The 23,796-nt window shown below is 47.9% G+C and overlaps 2 protein-coding genes across 6 annotated transcripts in view; one reads left to right on the top strand and one right to left on the bottom strand.

The window, feature by feature from the left end:
• Positions 1–920: 920 nt before the first annotated feature.
• The window catches only part of LOC100544081 (NACHT, LRR and PYD domains-containing protein 3-like), a 26,133-nt gene continuing 3,257 nt past the window's right edge, over positions 921–23,796 (bottom strand). Inside the window, exons 2-10 of one of the 5 annotated variants that reach the window (XM_031553410.1) lie at positions 20,450–20,641; positions 6,277–6,332; positions 4,515–4,811; positions 2,380–4,042; positions 2,078–2,167; positions 1,798–1,968; positions 1,487–1,660; positions 1,232–1,399; positions 921–1,155 (exon numbers count right to left, since the gene is read on the bottom strand). In XM_031553410.1, the coding sequence (XP_031409270.1) occupies positions 921–1,155; positions 1,232–1,399; positions 1,487–1,660; positions 1,798–1,968; positions 2,078–2,167; positions 2,380–4,042; positions 4,515–4,791 (2,778 nt within the window). In that variant the 5' untranslated portion in view covers positions 4,792–4,811; positions 6,277–6,332; positions 20,450–20,641. Of the gene's footprint in view, positions 1,156–1,231; positions 1,400–1,486; positions 1,661–1,797; positions 1,969–2,077; positions 2,168–2,379; positions 4,043–4,514; positions 4,812–6,276; positions 6,333–20,449; positions 21,610–23,796 lie in introns of those variants that run through there. The other 4 variants (XM_010710818.3, XM_031553411.1, XM_031553413.1 and 1 more) reach the window with 4 other exon arrangements.
• Positions 16,509–17,952, top strand: CEND1 (cell cycle exit and neuronal differentiation 1). Its single transcript, XM_031553414.1, has one exon. It carries the CDS (start codon positions 16,509–16,511, stop codon positions 16,899–16,901), a length of 393 nt encoding a protein of 130 aa, XP_031409274.1. The 3' UTR covers positions 16,902–17,952.

The raw sequence follows: 23,796 nt of genomic DNA, 5'->3' as shown, positions 1-23,796 counted from the left end.
GAGCGGTTGTCGGGACGGGGACGTTTGCGCAGGTGGTTCTGCCGTGCCCTCTGCCCCCGCTGCTGGGTGGTCCCCGAGGGGCCTGACGCTGCCTTCTCTGTCCCCACAGCTGTCCCGCTGGGAGATGTGCCGCTGCCCACAGTGCTGTGCGTGCTGCTGGGGATGCTGCTGAGCCTGGCCCTGGCTGCCTTGGCCCTGCAGGTGCACCGTACTCGGGCTCAGCGTGCAGGTGGGTGTTACTTTGGGGTCTCTTCCCCCATTGAGGACGCTTGGGGACCCAGTGACACGTGTACTGTTTGCAGGCCCCAGCCAGGACGCCGGCTCTGAGGCTGTGTACGAGGAGCTGGACTACAGCCAGGTGCCTGAGTGCTGGGAGGGGCCCAGCCGTGCAGGTGGGAGTGGGGTTCAGCTCCTGAGCAAGGGCTGTTGCATCCCCACTGTGCCCCTAGTGACCATCCTCCCCCCAGGCTCTCTACTGCAGGGCTCGGGGATGCAGTTGTCACATCGCATCGGGGTTGAGGAGGAGGGGAGTGGCACCACAGGGATGCTATGTGCAGACTATGATGATGCCACAGCCGTGCCCGAGGAGACCCTCAGGGAGATGGGGTATGATGACGTTGACATCAGCGCCCCAGGGAGGGGCGTCCTGCTGTGAGGAGGCTCTGGTTGGGGACACAACTCTGCCCCCTCGGAGGGCTGGCCCTGGCATGGAGGTGTCACTCAGCCTTGCAGAACGGTTCCATGGCTCCTCCTTCTGCTGCCCCCACACGTCTCGTTAAGGTATGTGTTTAAGCAGTAAAATAGTCTTTCAGTGTGAATGTCCCTTCTTTATTCAAGCCCTCAAACAGCTTGGAAACTCGCTGGCCTTCCTTTAGCACCGGGGGGAATATTACCAGCAGGAGGGGCAGGACACAGCCCAGCTAGCACAGGCTCCTGCTGTGGGGAAGGGCTGCCCGAGAGGAGGGGAGCCCCTTTCGCCCCCGGACAGCTGCCCTCCTGCCTGCCCAGATGCTGTGCTGGAAGGTCAATCGTGCCATGGCACCTGTCTCTGGGGCCTCGTGTTCCTGTAAGTCTGTGACCTTCAAGTTGGGCTTTAGTGCCTGCAGGGCGACCAGCTCCTGCAGCGCATCCTTGCTCAGCGTGGATATGCTCAGCCTTCAGGGAATGCAGAGAAACAGCCTCAGCACCAGCAGGACCCACCTGCTCCCTAGGTCCATGTGGCCACACTCACCCCAGCATCTGCAGCATGCAGTTGTGATGGCGGAGCTGCCGCAGCAGCAGCGTGGCCCCAACTCCCAGCTCATTGTCACTCAGGTCCAGGCACTTCAGGCTGTGGCTGTGCCCAAGCCATGCCACCAGGGCCTGGCAGCAGGTGTCGGTCAGGCTGCAGCTCCCTAGCCTGCAGAACAAAGGGGAGACAGCAGCACTGAGGACACGGTGGTGGCATTGCAGCCGCTTGGGTGTGCAGAGTGCCGTGTGCCCTTACCGTAGCACCTGCAGTTGGCAGCTGCTGTGCTGGAGCCCCTCACACAGCAGCGTAACGCCGTCATCCCGCAGCCTGGCACTGAAGGACAGATCCAGCTCCTCCAGGCACGTGCTGGTGCCCAGTGCTACGCTGAGGTCCTGGCAGCAGGCACTGGTGAGGTGGGTGTACCGCAGCCTGCAGGAGAGAGCCTCAGCAGTGCCGGTGCCCCCGTGCCTCCCAGCCACAGTGGGACAGAGGCCGCCCTGGAGGATGCTTGGGGACATGCTCCCACAGGGACTCGCAGGGAAGGCGGCCATCCTGGCACTGCTCACCGCAGGACACGCAGGTGGCAGTCAGGTTGGCGCAGCCCAGTGCAGAGCATCCTCACACCGTCATCACCCAGCGCTCCGTCGCCCACCTCGAAGTAGACCAGGCTGGGAAGTGTGGCTAGCAGTGTCCCCAGTGTCTTACTGTCACCCTCTGTCAGCCCGCACCACTGCAGCCTGCAGGAGAGAGGCACACCTTACCCCACTGCCCTGCAGCACACAGGGAGTGCAGCCACTCACCCTGTGGAGGTGCCCACCCAATGCCTCAGGGCAGGGCCATCCATACCTAAGGCTCTGGAGTAAGCTGCCCGGGTGCCTCAGTGCCTGGCACAGTGGGTACAGAGGTGAGTGCAGCTCCTCCTGCCGCCAGCTCTGCCTAGGAAGAAGGGGATGAGTATGGCCACGTTGTCCCACAGTTCTCACCAAGTAGAGGTAAAATCCTCCACTAAGGGACTAAACCATCAATGAGGACAGGAGCTGGTGTTTGGATGGAAAGAGGCATTCGCAATTCCAGAATGTTCCAGAACTTTGCTTTGCAAGGGAAAAGGGGAAACCTCTGTGGATACAGAGCACAGAGTCAATACTCACCAGGGCAAACCCTTGCCTGGCTCCTGCCTGCGATGCTGCTGGTGGAAGGAGCAGCTCCGGAGCGTGACACTGAGCAGCCCAGCCCACTGCTTGATGCAGAAGCAAAGAGCCACCTGGTCATACAGCATCAGCTTGGCGTCCTGCAAGACTATTCCTGTGAAACTGCCCAAAACGCTCTGCACAAAGCTTTCTTCGTTTGTCTCAAATAAAAAGTGGAAAGTGTCCAAATCCTTAACTGTCATTATTTTACTGGGATGGGAAAGGTCTCTGTGTCTTGTCTGAAGCCACCTCAGCAGATCTTCCCGAGGTCGCAATGAAATTCTGCACCCAATTCCTTCATCTGCATACTCTACTGACTTGGGGTTCACCAGACCAAACAGGAGCCGCACTGTCACGTTTAAATCCATCCTAGATGTGTGGTAGCTTTTTAGCAACATATTCACATCCTTTGCAAAGATCTGTGAGTCACTGAGCATTTCCTCCTGGTCCTCCAGGACATAAAACATCGCTGCAAAGAACTCCTGGAGGTGCAGGTGGCTGAAGCTGTAGACGTTCCCATGGTGTGTGCCTTTCTCCAAACCTTTCTCATTGAGGAAGAGGGAGAGAAGCTCTGGCTGATTCAAGCCTTGGTCCTCAATTTCCTTCTCCTCAAAGAGGACCTTGTGCTTCCAGATGCCATCAGCAGCCAAGGAGCAAAGCTTGTGCAGGAACTGCTGCAGGTTCTGCCAGGCATTACTGACTCTATGCTTCGTTAACCAGGAGAGGTAGAACAAGATCATCTGTGTGGTGGTCTTTGAGCATGCAAGAAGCTGATTCCTCTTGTGCAGCTCTTGCTCAAGGATGGTGCAGACAGTCCAGCTCATGATGGGGATGACACACAAGCTGTAGAGGACCCCATTTCCCCTGGTAAACCTGAAGGCCACATCTGCTTTATTGTCATTCCCAAAATACCTATGGAAATACTCCTCCCTTGCAGCTGGTGCAAACCCCAGAATTTCCACATAATGTTCACCCTCCAGGCACTGCCCCAGGCTCTGGAGAGCTGTTGGTCTCATGGCAATGAGCACAGAGGACTCAGGGAGGACTTTTCTCTTGAGCAAGCTCAGCAGGGTGGTTTCCAGTGGTTTGGCTTCTGTGGGGTCAGTGCTCAGCTCGCCCTTGTGCTGAACCAAGGGCAATCCCAGGACCTCAAAGCTATCAAAGATGAACAGGATCTTCTCTGGGTTATCAAAAATCCTTCCGGCTGGTGTTCGCTGTTGAGGGCAGCATTTTGAAATCAGGTCCACCATGCTCACTTCTTTGGAAAAGGAAAGCTCCTTGCAGTCTATGCAGAAGGCATAGTCAAACTGTGTGCAGAGGGTCCCTTCCACCCAATCCATCATCACCTTCCTGATTGTCATCGTCTTCCCCATGCCAGTGGCACCCACCAGCACTGTGACCCGCTGCAATTGGCCATCTTTGCTGGGTTCAAAGAGTGTTTGTATGGTGACAGTGTCAGAGCTGACATCTCCAGGCTCACCTCCATGCTGATTCCAAGACCTCCTGGCTATGGTCAGGTTGGTGTAGCGGTCGCTCACAGACAGGTTCTCCCCTAGCCAGGAATTCACCTCTTTGTACTGCAGGAACTCTCTGGCCACGTGCTCTCTGTATTTCTGCTTGTACTCTGCACCAGACAGAAGTAGAGTCAGTTCCAAAGCACAGTCATGCTCCTAACACAACAACAGCACAGCACATTTATTTCAGTGCTCCGCCTCAATATAAAATTCAGTTATGCACTTCCCATATGCCATCCATTGAGCCCTTTTTCTTCTTCTAGGCCCTACCAGGAATGTCCCCAAGGTGTCCCTTGTGTCTTCCAGCTCAGCAAACATCTGCCAGCTCAGACCTTGTAGTTGCAGTGACTGCTTGTATAAGAACACTGTTGCCCCTTCCAGGCACCCTGGCCTTGTCCCCACGGGCCCTACTCTGCTTGTGGCCTCAGTGCATTATGGGGCAAGGGAGAAGAGGAACCCTGATAGGATGAGTGGGACACCCTCACTGTTCTAGCCTCACCACAAACCTGCTCTTTTACTGACTTCTCTCTGTCCCCAGCACTCAAAAGACAAAGGAAATAAAAAATTACCCTGGCTACTTACCTTTCACCTTCTCATCAAGGATTTTTTCAGCAAGGTGCCTCTGGTTCATCTTCTCAAACAATCCGATGGCAATGTCCATAGCAGCGGCTTCCCCATAGCTGTCGCCCATATAACTGATGAGTGTGGAAGGATGGGTGAACTTCTCCAGCTCATCCCTGTGGATGTTCCAGCCTTCTTTGATATCAATGTGTGACAGCTTCTTCTTGAACTCTTGGAAGTCTTCGAGTGTGAGACCTTCCAGTGCTTCCAAGAGGATGGCACTTTCTTCTCCTGCCATTGCGGGATATGGAAAATCACCTGAAAAGAGCAAGAGTTAGAAATCAGTGCTCTTTCAACATTGTTATGAGACATCCCTGAGAATACATAAGAACCAAGAGCAGCCAGAGTGGTATTTGAGTCTCACACCCATTCAGAAAGGGCAGGTGAGGGGTATTGGTGTGAACTTCACAGGGACAGAGCTGCTCAGATGGGGGTTGCTGCTGGCTCAGAGATTGAGGAGGAAAAACACTGACACAGAAGGGCAGAAAATCATTCAGGGAAGAAAAACAGGGTGTCACTCAAAGCTAGAAACTGGAAGAAGAGACTTTACAAGCCAATGCATAATTACAAAGGTGCTGGTGGGATATGATGTCAGGTCCCACCAACCTATTGCTGGTGAGGCACAGGTGGCTCTGGCAATGAAGCACAAGAACGTTCTGCCCAAAAGCATAACATGGGGAAATTCCCTGGCAGAGATCACATAGGGTTGCTAGTAATTATAAGCTAGGTTCAGGAGAAAAGGGTAAAATTTAACATGGGACAAGTGGCTTTCAGCAAGGAGGGAGGTGGATAACAGAGGAGAGGGGATGGATGGAAATGGTGATGGTAAGAGTAGAACACGAGAAGAAATGTATTTCTGCACAAGTAATACAAAAAACATTAAAAGGCCATTATAAAGGGCCAGAGGACAGATATAAGCAGTAAGAGACAGATTCACAGTACTCTAACAGCCACTCTGAAGGGATGGCAGAAAGATCAGCCCTGGGAAAATCCAGTGCCCAAGCTGAAGTCAGGCATCTTCTACTCATGCCCTGAAGAAGCCAAAGCCAAATCTTTGAGAACTGTTTTAAACAACATTTCTTGACAAATTATAAACCTGTATAATTTTTCACTGTGTCCTATTAGCAAGGCTGATGGAAAATCCTGACAAATGACAATGGAGTACTGCCAAATAAACGTGTTCACCATGAGAACTGCTCCTATTTTAGCAAGGCAGTGACTATTGCTAAGCTACCAGCAGACAACAAGTGGTTTTCAATTATAGCTCCAACCCTTTTGTTTGCCACCCTGCTTGCTGAAGAATCATTTTTCAGGGTTGTTTTTTTGAAGAGAAGAGATAAAACCCTTCACTGGCAATACCACGGCTTCCTAATGCACCTGTAGGCCACGGGCTCACTTCAGCAACTTGTTCAAATTATTGTCTCCCGAGAACAATGAAAAATAGTCTTAATGGATGCTCTGTTAGCAACCAGAGCAGCAGAATCATATCATAGAACCATAGAATGGTTGGACTGGAAGGGACCTTAAAGGTCATAGAACCATAGAATGGTTGGACTGGAAGGGACCTTAAAGATCATAGAACCATAGAATGGTTGGGTTGGATGGGACCTTAAAGATCATTCATTTCCAACCCCTGCTGTTGATCAGGCTGCCCAGGGGAGTGCCATCTGTGTGAGCAGCAGTGGGCATTAATATTAATGGCCAGGAGAATTACCATACAGACCTTACAACAATCAGGTCTTCTCAGTCCTGCTCTGGCTGAACAAGGTGCATATCACACTGTTGAGAAAGAAACCAGTTGTAATGATCAGGCATGGATGCAACATACTAATAATAAACCAAAGGCAAGCTTCATCGATGAGAGAGCTAGACGTGACCAAGGACAAACAATCCTACTATAGAACAGAATAAATAATGTGGAAACTATTGTAATAAAAAAAACCTCCCACTAGGAGTATAGGGTACTATAAATGTTATTAGGAGAAGAAATACATAAGCAGAATGGACAGTGATTTTTCTGATAATGGAATAAAATAGGGGAGGTGTGGTTGGAGAAAGGAGGATAGAAAGCATGTAACAGGAGATGAAAATGAGAATTCTTATTAGCTGTGACAGCTCTTGAGGGAGCCCAGAGAATCCTGGCATTCAAAAGCTGCATCCACCTAGGCTCAGGACTCAGCACTGGAAAAAGATGCTAAAATTCCAACAACTTGGTGATGCTGGCAGGTCTGTTCGTGTACAGAATCAGTCTCTGCGGACAACAAGTTGTAGGTGGATCAGCAGCAGAGAATTATGATAACCACAATATATTGAAGGGGTAAAATGCTGTAAGTAAATATGATGACTACAGAGTTAGCGTGCTATGACGTTATTTATTGTAGTTATTGCATGAAGCCTATGGCAAATGTTCAAGGTCCATAGAAGAGACAAGGTCTCCCTCTGACCTTGAAGGAGCTGCTTTCACCTTGCTGCATCTTGAGCTGAAGCACTGCGTGCTGTGCTGGCACTTGGCTTCTTCCTGCGCTCTCCTGCAAGGATTTTCTGTAGTTTGCTTCAAACATGGACAAGAGTCATAGCCCTTATTTCCTGATCAAATCCACCTAAAAGACCCACAAAAAATCCCAGGACCTGGCCATGGGGAAATGCAAGGTTTGGCCCCAGTGATGTGCTGTGAGGTGGTTTAAAACTGGGAGGATTCAGGGAGAAGAGAACAGAGATGCCACAGCCCCCCCTCTATGCAACACTTTAGCTTCCTTTCCTGTGCTGTGCAGAGCATCTCTCATATGAGAGCATTTCTAACAACATTCTCAGAAATCCTGAGTGCCATGAGCCCCCAAATCCCTTTTTTTTTTTCTTTCTTTTTTTTCCTCCCTTTTCCCTACACACAGAAGCATCTCAGATTGCCAGGCTGCCCCCCTCCCATTCTCTCCCCCCTGCTGCAAGTTGGTGGCTGCAATTGCATGCTCAGTGCTGTGGGGACAGCCCCAAATCACCCAGCCCTGAGACACAGAGGTGTCAGACATGCCCCCCCCCCCATTCCTTCCCCTTGGCATCCTGTCCCTCTTTGTGGTCCCAGCCCTCCCCTCCGGATTGGAGCACTCTCTGCCCTCCTCCCCTGCTCTCCATCTTCCTGCAGTCTGCAGAGGTGCATTGTGGGAAACTCCCAAGTTTTTTCCACTCCCCCACCCTCCCTTCTTCCTCTGCCATCATCCCTTCTCTCTGCGCAAGAGCCAGCTCTGGAGGACAGAGGTAAGGCTGCTTCTTTTCCCCCTGCATACCACTAAGTGGGGGGAGTTGGAAAGAGGGGAGGGAGATTTTAATACTGTTAATAAATAACAATATGTCTTAACCCAAAATAGCAAGGATCTCTGCACATGTCCTTCAAGGTCAGGCAGCCCTGGAATAGAGCTGGGAGCTGGGATGGAGGCTGGGAGAGGGAATGAAGGCAGAAAGCAGGGATGGAAGCTACAGATCTGAAATGGAGGCAGGGAGCTGGGATGGAGCTGGGAAATGGGATGGAGGCTGAAGCCCTGTGATGGAGGCATGGAGCTGAGATGGAGGTAGGGACTAGGGATAGAGGCAGCAGGCTGGGATGGAGGCTGCAGCGCTGGAAGGCTCTTGCCAGGTTCCCAGCTGTGTTCCTGCTCCTTTCTGCCTGCATTGTGCTATGTTAAATGTCTAATTGCAAGCAGTTCACAGGCAGGAGGCTATGCAGAGCAAGCAGTGCTGGTAATTAATAGCCCTGGCTGATAAATGTTTCCTTTTTCCATGTTAGGAGCTGGGGGTTGTTCTGCTGGGGTGGGGCTATATCTCTGATACCAAATGGATAGCATTTGATATTGTCCCCTCCTTTGTGCTGAAAAGTTGCTTACAAAGAGAAACAGACCAAAAACAAAATCAAGCCTCTCATGGAGAGCTGAGAGGTTTTTCAGCTAGTGTACCAAATGAGAGGGGGACACCAGATGGGAATGAAATGCAATGAGGGGTGTCTGGAGCATTTTGTGCACCTCTCTGTGTAGCTCTTTTTGCATCCGTGTGTGCAGAGATGTGTTAGCTTGGTCCCTGCCTGAGGTCTTGGTCCCCACTGAGGAGAGGGGAGAGGATTTTTATGCTGTATCCGAGGTCAGCCTGGGAGAACTTTGGTGCTGGGGACATAGGAAGGTGGTGGCAGCCTCTTCTCCTGGGTTGGACTTGGGCAGGATGCTGTCAGGAATGGGAGGATGCAGCTGGACAGAGTTCCCTGCTCCAAACGGGGGCCAACTTCCACATTCTGACCTTCACAGACACGACCTTCAGCAGTTCCCATCTTTCCAGCCCCTCACCCATGCAGTTGCAGCAGGAAGAAAAATCTAGAATTTCCCCTAAATGCACATATTCATCCCTTGGCTGGCAGGTGGCCACAATTGTGGTGCAGCGGTTACATCCGTGGTGGGATGCGGGGAGGAAGGATGGATATAGGGCAGCCTTCCTGCATTGGAGACATCCCAGATCCCCAGAAGGTCACTGCTGAATTATTCCCCATCCACCTGCAGAGGCTCCTCACATTTCAGCTGCAAAGCAACAGTTTTCAGATCTTGCAGAATGGAATCTGCAATCTTTTTGGCCACAGCTGACATGCAGAGGGGGTGATGCCATGAGAGGCTTCCATCTGAAGGGACTATCAGGATGCCCATAAGAGAGCTGCCAAATCCGCTGATGCTTACTGCAGTCCCTGGGGCTATTGTACTGTGTCAGAGATGACCCTTTTTTTTGTTGTTGTTGTTGTTCCTTTTTCCTTTCTCTCATCCTATTATTTTTCTTCTCATTTTTTTTTTCTTTCCTTTTTTTGCTCATTTCTGTTGCACTTCAGAGAGAAGTGGGACCAATGACTGTCAAGATGGGGCTTTAAAAGCAGCATTAGGAGGGTGAATCCTCTCCCCATCTCCTCTCTTTGCACACCATAAAGGAAATAGAACTGCAAAGCTTGGAGGTATCAAAAGCACTTCTCCATTTGGTGTATTGCTGAGGATCCTGCTAGGTGTTTGGATGGATGCAACAGGGAATTGCTCTTCTGTGCTTTGGGCAGACTGAGGGTTTTGGGGGAGGTGGTGGCCTTCATGCTGGAGCAGGCAGCCCTCTGGGAGGATGGCTGAGCAAAGCTGTCTCAGGGAAAGGCTTCGGATCTAATGCCCTGCAATTTTGAATGGTAAGGGCTACAGCCTTATTCCAGTAATGGAGATATGGAGTGACTTCTCATGCAGTCTCATGGCCTCATGCAGTTACACCATGGAGGCAAAATTCTGTGTCCTGGGGTTGTTTCAATGCTGCTTTCCCTATTCTTCCATGTTCCAGGGCAGCTGCAAGGCACATAGAAGAAGGGTTTGTCTGCACAAGGCAGCGAGCAGGTTTATAGCTCTTCTTCAGGTCTTGGAGTTATTTTCACATAGGGTAAGAGTAGGTAACAAAGCAGAAATGTGGCACTAATTTACACAGATCCTGTGAGGCTCAAGGACCGCAGATGTGATGGCTGAGGCTCCAGGTCTTGATGCAGCCCACAGGGCTGACGCAGACACTGCCAGCAGCGATTTGAGGCTGCTGCCTGCTGAAAGCTTCTCAGCTCCTTGATGCTCAAAATTCAAAGGGCTCGTTGGGTGGGAAGCATTTAATCTGGGATGCAAGAAGCAGCCAACAGCACGTTGGGAGAAGAATCCATCAATATTTCATCCCAGGGAAGTGGGTCAGCAGCATGTGGTGCAGCTCAGTGCTGCTGCTTCCAGGCTGTGCTTTGGGAGGGCTGCACAGCTCAGCCCTGATGCACCGAGCCTGCTAAAAAGCTTCTATAGAAAGCGATTCCCACTCTGAATGCATTCACGCTGTTTTATTGCATTTGCCAGGCATTGCGTCAGTCCAAAGTAGAGTGGAGGTGGCTGAAAAGCTCCCAGCTACATGACACAAACTCCTTACGTAAAGCTGTTCTGAGATTTATGGCAATACTGAGATGTACTGCATTACCTCATCCACTACCACAGAACCTCTTGGAGATGGGAAATGGCTTAGTCACAGTATGCTGCCGTCACACTGCCTGGCTGCTGGCATGGCATCTTGCTGCCTTTGATGTGCCTGTTGCCTCAGCAGCACAGAAAGGGGCATAAGGGCTGTTTGCCCTATCAGGACTGGGGAGTCGGAGCACTGGGAAACAAAACGAGCTTTCTGCTTTTTCTTAACACATTTCCAAGCCACCTTGGTGCATTTGGGGCATTTGCCTATGGGCTATTTTTGGGAGAAGAAACAGCTGTAAGAATGGTCTTGGGCTTCACAACCTTAGAAACATAGAATCATCAAAGTTGGAAAAAACCTCTAATATCAAGTCCAACAACGGACCCATCCCCACCGTGCTCACTAACCATGTCCCTCAGTGCCACATCTCCATGGTTCTTGAATGCCTCCCAGGGATATTGACTCCACAACCCCCCTGGGCAGCCTGTGCCAATGCAGCACCACTCTTTGAGAGGATTTTTTTCCTGTTATTCAACTTGACCCTCCCCTGGCACAACTTGAGGCCATCACCTCTCGTTCTTGTGGCTCCAGCTGTTTTCATCCTGGCCACCTCAGCCAAGACCTCTTGGTAATGGCAGTACTCAACATAACCTTGCTTTCTTCCATTTGAAGATCTAGCATCAGTCAGCTCAGCCTCCAGTATGATATAAATCCCATTTCCACAAGTTTGTGACATGCAGAGGTCATGTAGGAAGCCAGCAACAGCACTGATACTCCAGTAGCACTCTGTTTCTAACAGCCTGGTCCCTCAGCTGCCCTATATTTGGTACTCAGGACTATGCTGTTTTTGATGTTATTTCCTCCCTTTGGGGAAGTCATATAGTTTTAAGTTTTCAGGTGCCTCTGAAGTGGCTAAATTCTCATTTCCTTGTTTATGTGCAGTCTGCCATAATGGAACAAAATCTGCAGACTTCAGGCTAAAATTACCTGCTCATAATCTCCCAGCCGGTGCAAACAGATGAGTCTGTGATGGTAACTGAGTCCTGTGAGCTGGTCTCAGCAGGTGCAAATTGCACTCAGTAAATGGAAGCTTCCTTGGAGAAGAGAGCCACTTTATGTTCCTTAGGAAGTTGGTTTGGTCTTAAATAATCAAATACAGGTATGGCAGCTGAGACTTACTGAACCTGGCAAATGGATCTGGGAAGCTCTTGAAACCAACTGGTGTTCTGCATCTGTCTTGTACACTGAAAATTTTTCCTTGTATTGTTGGACAACGGGGATGGGCAGGGAGAAGCATTAATGCTTGCCTAGTCCAAGAGACCCATTTAATTCCTTGCCCAAAAGCCAAGACAGCTAACTCATAGTCAGGAGAATGGAGCTTTGGAACTTTGGTATTTGTCACTCTCTTATTTATTCTGAAAAAGTGAACTTTTGGGCAATTGCTTTTCCAGACAGGTGAGAAAGACAAAGATCTGAAGGGGAGTTTAAGAAAGGAGATCTAAGGATTTTTAAGCTCTTTTCTGCCAACTCAGGCTCTTTTGGCATGGCCTTGATAGAAGTCAGTAGCTATCCCTGAGGCTGGACTCAACAATCCTTATGGGTCTTTTCCAACTTGGGATATTTTATGATTCTATGTTGTCAGCTGGAGGACACCTGGAGGTTGTGGATGGATCTTTTTGGCTGCAAGCATGAATTCAGAGGCATAGCCCCACTGTGTAAGCTGAATTGTTTTTTGCTGATACGGTACAAGTCTGTGAGTGTGATGTTTGAAGACCCGTACAGCTGTGGGGTGCAGCTTCACACTGCATCCTGCACTCAGCTCCTCCTTGCAGATTTTCTCGGCTTTCTTTCTAACTCAAAAGTGTGAGGAGAAGATTATAGGGCATGGGAATGAGGCAGGAAATAGGACCATCTAAGAGTGATACCTTACAGCAAAGCCAGCAATGACTCATCTGCTCCAATTGGTGCAGAATTGATGCAGCTTTCATCTGCACACACAGGAGACAGATGAATAGATGCACTTGCTAATGTGGTGGGCAGGGAGGGGGGCTGAAGCAGAAAAGGTGCCCTTCAAGGAGGTGCTCCTTCCCTGTTGGTTTGTCTGGGGCTTGTTGTAATGGGTCTGACTGCACTGACCTTGAGCTGCAGCAAGCAGAACTAGCCAAGGACTTTGATGGGCAGGAATTCAGAGTGCTTTTCTTTTCATTTTTCTCCTTAATTGCTGGTGTCATGATCTCTGCTTCCCCTTCCCAGCCTGGGGGGAGCGGGTGGCAAGTGGAAAACTCCCTGCAAGGGGCAAAGATTGTTAAACAAAGGCATAGAATCAGGGCGACAGAGGGAATGAAGTCTGTTTCTCACAAAACCTCATTCTACAGTGCTACCGTCTGTGTGGGAGGCAGAAGGAAACTGGAAGGGGGAGGAATGGGTAGACATGTGGAGACAGCAGCTGAGGAGGAATAAATAGATGTGATGAGCTATGGAGAAGAAAATAAAGGTGGATAGATAGGCCATGAGAGGGAAAACTTTATGTGATGAAATGAATGAGGGAAAGGAAGGAGAAAAAAAGCTCTTTTAAAATGAGGAAATTGCTGTTCTTCTGAGCCTGATGAGGGCTACAGAGGTGCTTGAGCAGTGCTGGTGCCCTTGAAAGCACAGGGCTAGAAAGAGGAGAGAAAAAATTAGGGAGTCTGATGGATATTGACAGCTTTGGGATCAGTTCTGCAGAATGCATTGTACTGCTTTTAGATCCTGGGTTGGCAGGAAGAAATAAATGCAAAACCTGTGTTCTGCACATTCACCTAGTCCAGCAAGGAGTGCAGGGCAAAGCTTCCCAGCAGTGGGAAACCGCTGGCAGAAAGCCTTTCACACGCACACTTAGGAACAGCTGATAGTGAATTTCGATTTAGTTTGGTTTCCAAATATTTTAAAATCCTTGGAATCTGCATACGGGGAAAGCAGCAAATATTTAGTAAAGGAGAATACAGTATAGCTGCACAATGCTAGGGAGTGTGAGCAGCCCAGCTAATTTCCATTGAAGTCACCATGTAGGTAATTGAATATTTATGATATGATGAATCTGACTCTCCCTGTCTGAACCTCAAAGTCTGCTCCTGTTGTGAACCTCACTTTCTCTTTGTGGCCTGTGTCATCACTGCACCAGATGTAAAATGAGAATTAATTCTTCCTCAAACCAGAAGAATAGAGCCTTGCAAATGACTGGAGCTGTAGTACATAGGAATATGCCTCTGGATGTACTTAACATTTCTACTGAGAACATTACAGAATCATAGAATCATTCAGGTTGGAGAAGACCTCCAACGTTAGGAAGTCCAACCATTAACCCAGCAGTGCCAAGCCTAACATGAAACCACGGCCTTAAGCATCACATCTACACATCTTTAAATGCCTCCAGGTTGGATTATCAATGTCCTTTGGAGGCAATAGGAAGGAAAAGACGAGGCAGATGTCATTTAGAGAGATATTGCAAAATGAGCAAGGAAAACACTCCTGGCCAAGTGCACGTGCTTATCTACAAACACCCAGGCCACAGGGAAGGTCTTAATCTCAGTGAGCATCTGCAATTAGGTTTGTGTGGTACAAGATGCCCAAGTGCATGATAATCTTCAGTGAAGCATGAGGGGTGGTAGTTCAGGTTCCCAAAATGATTTAATATCAAACTCAGTGATGTTAGTAAGTGTTGCTCAGCTGCAGACAAAGTAGACCTGGCCTATGTAGAGCAGCTACATGCGCATTTGGTTGCTGTGTTTTAATTGAGTGAAGAGGTGGTTTGATTCTATTCCCTGGGAGAAGTTTGAGTGAGACTGAATTGAAAATCCAAGTAGAAGGCTAGCAAATATCCTGCTCAATACTGGTTATATAACCCTTTGTGCAGATTATTTGCCTCTTTTCAATCATTTATTTCAAAACTAATCAGCTTGGATCACCTAAAGTCATCTGGAGCTTTCAGGCTCCATCTCACTGAATACTGAATACTGTTCAGCCACAACCCATCCGCCTAAAGGAGATATATGAGGTAGATGAGAAGCCTTCTGGAAGTCTCCATGCTACAAAGCCTTTACCCAAATGGGAAAATGTTCTCTGTTCAGGGAAGTATACAGCATACCAGTATCATGAGCACTGGAACAGGCTGCCCAGGGAGGTTGTGGAGTCTCCTTCTCTGGAGATACTCAAGACCTGCCTGGACACCCACTTGTGCGACCTGGTGTAGGGAACCTGCCTTAGCAGGGGGCTGGACTCAATGATCTCTGGAGGTCTCTTCCAACCCCTACAATTCTGTGATTCTGTGATTCTGTGATCATGACCATAAGCATGGTGTACCATGAGAGTTATGGATTCCAACGATTTCGGTATTGCAGGTTAACTCCAGTTCACTGATGCTGGAGGAAATGGTGGCCATAGAACAAGAAATGGTTCCACGGAGAGGAGGAGACAGGGCAGTTTCTCGCACCAAGCAGGAAACTGTTGCCTGGTTTTGCTCTGAACCCAAATCTAGCATTTCTGAGTAGGTCTCCAGACCATCATTTCTGCCTAGGCAGAAATTTAAAACCCAGCATCTGTTAGCTTGGTTTCCAGAAGAGGCAACAGTGTAAAGCAGTGATGCAACTGTGGCACCTTCTCCTTGTCCACCATTAAAGGAGAGATCTGTCCTCTGAGCTATTATGGAAGCAACATCTATCTGGAGAGGTTTTTGATGAGCTCCTCTATTTCTAAACCCAGACAGTTATTGAGCTCATTTTTCACTTAGCAGGCAGAGAGCCCTTGGCAGCACCAAAGGTCAGCTGGGAGATAATGAAACAGTTGACTCAGATCTGATGGCTTCCTCTTGTTTATTCATCATTTCCCAACTCAAACCTGATGTGGTGCTGATGGCAAGCCTCTCCTTGTCCGCTGCGCACAGCTCTATCTCCCACCTCACCCTGCCCAGATGGCTGCCTAGGAAGGCTGGCTTAGGTGAACTTGCTGAATTATCTGTACGCTGCTTTCATCAATTGTTTGGAAAAAATTATTCCAACTCGTATCTGTCAGCAGTATGGGTGAAGTTTTATAGGCAAACCTAGATAACCACTGCAAGGAGATAGGAGCCTGCCGCTGAGATGTGGTGGATACCCTGTCCCTGGAAACATTCAGGGTCACGCTGGATGGGGCTCTGTGCATCCTGACTGAGCTGTAGGTGTCCCTGTTCATTGCAAGGGAGTTGGACTAGATGACCTTTAAAGGTCCCTTCCTCCAACACAAATGATTCACCACGCTGCAGCAGCTGAGGTTCTGGCCCTTACCTTGCTTTACAGTAGCTTTGATAATTGAGAACCTAATCCATTTATTAGTCTCTAAGTGGATGGAGATATCAGACAATATTACATTAACTACTTCCTAAACTTCAGTTGGGATAGTTCTACAACACAAAAAGGGCAAGGGTGAGTTATGGTCAGGGACGAGCTGTTGATCTTCTTTCCCATGGAACAACTTGTTCTCCCCTTACCCGGGAGGAAGGCATCAAGGAATTAAAATTTGGTTGGACATGAGTACATCTTGTCACAGATAAAGGATATTGCATACACAGCAAGGGATTTATCTTGTAGATGGAGTGTAGCTGCAGCAGACCTCAGTGAAGGTTGGTGTGATGTGTTTGGTGTTCTCTCAAGTGCAGGCACTACAGTAGATACTTTGACTACAGCTCACAGTTCTCCACAGTTTTGTTCTCCTCTTCAGGTGGGATGCCAGTAGCTTGTTCTCTCTTCTTCACCCAGCTCTCATTGCTTTCCTTTCTCTCCCAGGTGCTGTATCATGTCCAGGTAGGACACCACCAGCGTGAACATCATCCCAAGGTGATCATCCCAAGGCACTGAGCTGTCCTGCTCTTGTGGCTCCTATTTCACTCAGCAGCAAGGCAAAGGCAAAGAAGACCTAGGACTGCCTCCCTTGTGCTTGGCGTCCAGACCACCTGCAGTACTCATAGGGATGGATTCCAAAGGTAACGTCCGAAGTGGAAACAAACCCGATGCCAAGGCCCCCAGCTCTGGAAAGCCAGAAAAGCCCAGCCCGGGGCCTGCCACGAATGCAGACAAGAAGGATACCCCCAAAGAACAGCCTAATCCTGCCACTGCCACCAAGAAAGCGGGCAGCGATGCTGCTGTTGTGAACAACCACAGCAACCTGAAACCCAGTGCAGCCGCCACGGAGACACAAGAGGCCACTGGCCAGTCCCCTGACTCTGACCATAAGGGAAATGGCTCCGAGGAGTCACCAGGCAGCATCTTCGACAACATGAAGCCCTTGATCATTGTTGGAGGAGTGGCGGTGGCAGCGCTGGCGGTGATTGTGGGAGTGGCGTTCCTTGCCCGAAAAAAATGAAGACCAAGACAGGGTGGGAAGAGAAACCCAACCTGGCTGTACAGCTCCTTTTGAGACAAATGCATGCATACAAATTCTATACATATCTATATAGAGAGAGCAAGCTAGATAGGTCAATGTCAAACATCAACTGCAACTCCAAGGGTCTTGTTCAAGACAACTGCGCCAGTTTGACCCGATATGGGTAACTCCATGCACTCAGTGTGTTCTTTTCATGTAATATATCTTGGCTTATACCACTGTGTATAGATTACAGCTTCTCCTGATTGGTGTAAATGACGGTGTCCCCTCCCCTCCTCTGCTGTCCTCCCTGGGAGCCACCCCCACTTCTCCTGCAGTCCCCTGTTTTCAAGTCCAAAGTGTTCTTCGTCCCATCCAGAGTCCCTGCTTTGTGTTTTGGTTTTTCTGTTCAGTTTGTTTTGAGGGAAGAGATGGAGCCTAGTGAGAAGATCCAGTTCACTTGTCCCTATGTGCGGGGCAAAGAGTGGTTTCTTTGTGTTAATCTTGGGGCTTTGGATAAGTCTGTTCAGCTGGTATTTTCCCACTGGAGGCTATGGCCTTTCTGTACATGAGAAGGTAGGAAAAAAGGGAAACACAGGCTGGTTTTAGGGGTGGACAGGAGCTGGGATCCCATGAAAAATAACACTGACCTGCATCATGCCAGGGAAACCCTGATCAAGGTCACTGGAAAGATCCATCTGTCCTAGAATGATTCCTCGCCTGTGACAGTAGCGGGGATTTGTGACTCCTCTACATCTTGGAAGTGGAAACAAATTCCCAGCCCTGGGGAGCAGCCTGGTTTCACTGGTGAGTACCTCAGGTCTAAAGCCAGACCTTCTAAGAAGGAAAAGGAAGGCAGGCAATGAGAGGATTCAGTGCCTTGCCAGATGCCCTTCCCCTGACACCAAGAAATGGGTCACTTTATCTTGCACTGTCTTTTTAACTTGGTCAGAGCTCAGTGATGTCAGAGATTAGATGAGGTCAGAACCACAGACTCCCTGGAGCTCAACAGAAGTTGCAGCCGATGGGGTTGTTGAGTGATACTTAGAAAGGCCATGAGATGGTGGGGTGAGTTCAGTAGAAATCAGTTAAAGATGTGATGTGTCTTTGAGCCTTGATGTACACATTCAGTGTGTACTAGGCCAGAGAAAGGCATACGTTCCCTGGGTGCTGTCTTTGCAGTACCAGCTTCTGGCAAAATTACTAGATAGGATGGCAGATGTGTATAACCCTGGTAATTCTCTTGGCTAGTGTCTTCTTTATTTACCCCCAAATTTGTTTGGCTGAATGCATACAGCTTTCTCAGACAAAAAGCCTTTTCAACAGCATGGCCATTCCTATGGTCACCCTCTTTTCCCCAAGGCTCATAAAATATTCCCAAAGGCACAGAACCTCTGGGAATATCAGATGCTGTCTTCTGATGAATGACAGGCTGCTTGCAGCATGAGTTTAATGTCTACCTCTACCTTCACCAGTACAGAGAGAGGAAATGTATATGTTGAGTTCACAGTGGTTTTGGAAAGAGTGCTAACAGCCCAGGAGAAATCCTGATGGTTCAAAGCACTCCTTCCCTGTATTATGGATATATCTTCAAGCAGCACTATGTCACAGCCTGGAGAATTCTGGTGGGTTGAACAGAAGGGTCCATGGCTGGGTGCCTCCATAGTGTCACTTCTGTCTAAAGAATGGATTTCCCCTCATCCTGCTTTACAGTTCAGTCATTCACTGTTTTTTTTTGTGGGGGGGGAAGGGTGAAGTAAGGGTAAACAACAGCAGAGGAGTACCAATTGGGAAAGTAGAGATGTGAGGCACGAAGTAACTCAGAAGCAGTCCTAGCACAGAACCTTTGCAGCAACTGTAGCAGAGTTTTGCAAGAGGATGCAATGGGGCTGCTGCACCTCCCTGCCTGCACCTCATCTAAGAACCTGAGGGATAGATATCCCTGGGCTCTGCTTCCTTTCAAGCACAAAGCTTTTGGCTGTAGGGACTCTTCTTGTGCCGCTTATGAGGAAGGGAAGTTGGCCACCCCTGTTCTGATTCATGTTCTACCAAAGCAGGGTTGGTGATTTTCAGACCAATGCCTCTATTTTCAACTTTTGCCTTTAAGAGATGCTTCCACCTGTCCTGTCTTCTCCTTACATGGAATATTTTTAGCAGTGTGTGACACTACAGATGCAGCATTTATCTATTCTGCACTGATCAGCATAGATAGATGCAGGGTGGGGTGGGAAATGCCTGCCTCATTTGAGTATCTTATTATTTTATTTCTGAAGTGTTTTCATTTTCTTTGCTTCAAGTTTGGCAACAGAAGTGGGAAAAACAATTCTCAGCCAACGTGGGCCTTAACCATTTCTGTTTGCATCTGACTCCTCCTTGCCCATAGGGCATGTGGGTGCAAGGCCAGTAACCCCATCCAGAAACACCCCACAGAGGCAGTGCCACAACAGCAGCTCATGTTCTGGGTACATAACCACATGCATCCCTCCCCAGGCAGGGACTGTAATTTGTCCTGTCCATAAGGCATCTTCTGCTTACTGCCATAACTTAACAGTCTGCTGTCCAGATCTACTATCTTGGTATGATTTGAGAAACACCTCTGTTTATGTGTGCATGCGAGTGTGTCTGTACCACCACCCTGCCTTGAAGAATATTCTGTGTGCGTCTGTATATTTACATATCTATACTACCACAGTCTGAGTAAAGTCACATTCCTTGTAGGGAAAACCAAAACAAAATCTGGAGGTGACACTTCATTTGTTCCCCTGCATTCTCACAGAGTGTTCATGGTGTCTTTTTTGTGCCATGCATCCCACCACGCAGCACCCACATTTCTTTGGTCCTGGTTTCTGCTCAGTGCAAAGAATGTATGGCTAGTGAACTGCTGAATGTATCATGTGCCCATTATGCTAAAAGCTCAAAACTACTGTTCTTCTCCCTGGATAGTCATGTGGGCTACTCGCTTGAAATTAAGGTACTTTTAGACTATATTGAACTGTATGGACTGTGTAGCACTTGTCAAAGTGTGGGACAGCGTTGGCTTGAGTCAGGCAGATGAAGCGTAGATGCCACAAGAGCTCCCAGTGCTGGGACCACGCACTTGCAAATGACCTCCTCTTAGCAAACACCTCCCGTTCTGCCTTAATGTGCCCGGCTGTGCGGTGGTTTCATTCTGATTAAAAACGTCCAGTGAGAAGTAGGCTGAGAAGAGCAAATTCCTCTCTCTCAGCATCAAAGCGAGACTGAACTCAAAGCTGTCGAGAAGCCGAAGGCTTAAATGACTGAACTCGCTGTGCTAAATAAATAGTTGTCTTTTCTCGTACTGAGCACATGCTGTTATTTGCTTGATGTTATTCTTTGTGTGGCGTTTGTGATATGAAGTCCTTCTAGTGATATCTCCGTGGGGAGATTGTTAAAACTAATAAGATTCTGCACTTGGGTTTTGAAGAGATCTAGATTGCTAGTTTACTCTTTCGATAAAGTCTAAATTAGAAATTTGACTTCACAGACATTGCAGCATATTACTAAAACTGTAGATTCAATTACTGTACCTGATCCATAAGTTTTGGTTGGATTCAAAGATGTTGTGTACTCTCTTGGACAACTTTTTAGAAGGTTTTTGATGCTTCTAGCTTTCAGAAAGATGGAAGAGATTACAGGTCTGCTTCCACTTTCCGCTGGCTTAATAGGCTGTGGTAAGTCCTGCCACTCCCCAGCAGCTTTGCAGCAGGATGCAAACAAACCTGGGAAGAAAAGGATAACATAGCAGCACTTTCAGGATGACAAGCACTGCACAGATGCTTTCCCTGGAGCACTTCCCAGCCCCACTTGGTTTAGTGACAAATAGAAAATGGATTGGTGTCTTTGTTCGATCAAAGGTTAGCAGCTGAGCCACAGGCTGCTGAAAACAAAGGGAATTTTTCCATCAATTTCACATGCTGATCAGGCATTGGGGTTTTATCAGCACCAGAGATATGACAGCAGGTCACTGGAAGATTCAAAGACATTTCAGTGTCATGTTTGCACAAAATTGGCAAGAAAACTTCTTATTCCTCTGCTGAGTATCAGGGAAGTTTTTATCTGCACAACCATGCTGATATGGACAGTAATATTTGCCAATAACCATCAGGATAACTTTAAAAACCAACAAACAAAAAACTCACTGGTGAGAGATGATTCCTGCTTAAAATTCCCCTCCTTACTTGGAAATGCCATGAGGGTCCAGAAATCTGCCTTGTTCTAATTATTCTTAGAACTGGTTGAAAGTAACAATCCTGAAGATTTGTGAGAAAGAGAATGTTCTTCAAGAAACAAACCAAACAATGGAGGCAATAAAAAGAGTACCTGAAGAGTGAAATTCCAGGAATTTCAATCAGTTCTGCAGAGAGCTTTGGGTCAGTGTTGCTAAGGAGGTGTGAGAACCAGGGCAGAGCAAAAAGCACGACATCATTATTTTAGCACCTTTGAATTTTTATACCCTATCCACTTTTATTTGGGTCAGGGCATGCTGTGCCACCCACATACATCAAGATTCAAGCTGTGTGCTACAAAGAAATCACAAGAGGGCAATATGAGCAGTGTCTGCCTCATATAATGGATTAAATATTGCTGCTCTCTTTACAGCCCATAATCTATGCCAAAGTCCTGTCTCCTGTTTCCATTTCAACTGGAAATGAGTACTATTGCAAAGTTTATCTTTTTGAAGTGTTGATCATTAATGAGAAGCTACTTTTAAGGGCAAGAAACATAGAATAAGTTTAGTAAGGTTAATGACAGCCTTAGCTGTCAAAAATAAGATAGAGAATGCTTAATCTAAGTCCATCCTACTGAATGCAGCTGCCCAGAAGATAGTCACTGAGCTAGACTGAGATAGCTTGAATTTAGCAGCCCAGATTATGATGCAAGGTGCTGCTGAAGGGACAGCAATTTATCTGAGTCACTGTCTTAGGAGCATGCCATATGTGCCATTCAACTTGACTTGGCCAGCTCTGGCCGTTCCAACATAATTTTTTAGCCTTTTATTGCTTCTCGCATTAGTTAGCTCAGATCACATTACCTCGATTGGCCCTGAAGTGTTAAATCTGTTGAGTAAAGGGTTCTTCATGATGAAGACTTTCTTCCTCTTTCAGTTCATCACTCCAGCCATGTGACCTGCTTTCCTTCTAAAAGCCCGGATTCTTAGGTTGGTCACACCAGGTCTTCATGTCATGGCTCCATTGGTTTCTAGAAATTTGGTTCATTACTTGTTCTTTACTGCTGATTCACTTACTGAACTGTCTTCCCAGGCAACTCTGCAGATGTGACCTCTCCACAGCGAGGCAGAAGCCCTGCCCCAATGCAGAGGCAGATTTTGGGCAGCCTCACCTAACAGAACAGCCAAAGTTCAGCCTCTCTGCACCTAGAGGGAATGCAGAGACTGTGTGGTGCAGCAGGGAAATACCAAGTATTCATTTACCCTGGTTGCTACAGTTTGGTTGCTTTGGGGTTTGAGCTGTAAAATCTGAGCGCTTGCCTGCCACAGGAGCTCAGTAAAGAAGAAAACCGCTGCTGGAAGGTCAGTTCTTGTCCTTACCCAGAGAAACACTGTATGGCTGCAAGCTCTTCCTGGGACTGGAGACCCAGGAGCTGCCTGCCAGTTGAATGTGAGGGTATTCAGGCTATTCAAGAGATGCTTATGCAGTGTATGCAAACACTATACCTGGCTGAAGCTAGGAATGCCTTGGTACTCTACATATTGGAGCACCAGAAATACAGGCAGCGAAGAGAGCTGGCTCTCAGCTGAAGTCAAGAACCTGTATTTTTGCTGGCCTTGCAGAGTCAGACCATATGTAGGTAATGCACTACAGCTCATCCTCTATCAGCTGCAGTACTGAGGACACAGAAGACTGCAGGAATGTTTCTGTTTGACTGGGCTGCTCGAGTTTTATGAAGTTACGCAAGACAGCTGGACCTGGAAAATTCACATGTCATTCAACAAAACCATACTAAAAAGCTAGCACTCAGTGCATGCAGAAAAATCACAGTAATTGGTTTTCAAATGCATGAGTTTGGCTCTACCCTGCACTCTCATTCTGCTGACTGCTTTGTAAAGGACTTGATCTCTTCCAACCAAAATGACTCCAAGTGTTTGTTCTGTTTGGACACTGACAAGCAGTGTGTAGGCAGACACATTCTCTGCTCCTGGAGGCTGTGCTCTTTGGATTAAATAGATCTTTTTTGCTGAAAAATATAACTTGGATTAAATAGGATTTGGACCAGCAGCACTTGGCTATGTTACTCTTGCTCTCTTTTTTTTTTCCAGTTGTTACCAGCTTGAAATTCCCAGACTACTCCATTCTAGTTTGTAATTTCTCATAATGCAAATCCACAGTGCAGGATCCCAAGACTAAAGTTATTGTTTCCTTCTGTCCATGCATGATGATGCTCCAGTATCAAAACTCCCAGCAGGAAGAGAGCACTCAACCCTGCAACAGTAAAGACCTGCATTGTATCCCTGGTTTTGCCTCATCAGCTTCAAGCAGCCAAGTTTCTGGGACAATCTGATAAGAACAAGGCTACCATACAGTTTGTTTCAAAAACAGCAACAACAACAAATGAATCATTTGGCTTTATCCAGTTTTGAGCAGCCCTTCTTAAGCCTGATGTCTTCTTCTGAGTCACTGGTTATAACCCTTTCAGTCCAAATTTTTAAATGGTGTAATCTCAATTCTCCAGTACAAACCAGCTTCCTTCTAGTAGTAGGTGCAGGTTGCTTATAAAAATTGTAGAGAAACTAAAATTGTAGAAAGGAAACTTGAAGGTCCAATTACAGGGGATTTCTTTTCTTCTTTTTGGTTTGCTTTTATTCTGTTACTCTCCCAGGGACTGACCCAAAGCCCCTGGAAGTCAGATGGAAAGC

The sequence above is a fragment of the Meleagris gallopavo genome, chromosome 5 (genome assembly GCF_000146605.3).
Source record: "Meleagris gallopavo isolate NT-WF06-2002-E0010 breed Aviagen turkey brand Nicholas breeding stock chromosome 5, Turkey_5.1, whole genome shotgun sequence".
Taxonomy (NCBI): domain Eukaryota; kingdom Metazoa; phylum Chordata; class Aves; order Galliformes; family Phasianidae; genus Meleagris; species Meleagris gallopavo.
Note: the sequence above shows the minus strand (reverse complement) of the source record. Positions and strands in the feature narration are given on the sequence as shown.

What these genes read in the sequence shown, in the direction of transcription:
- CEND1 (XM_031553414.1), top strand. Translation starts at nt 16,509, where the DNA reads ATGGATTCCAAAGGTAACGTCCGAAGTGGAAACAAACCCGATGCCAAG.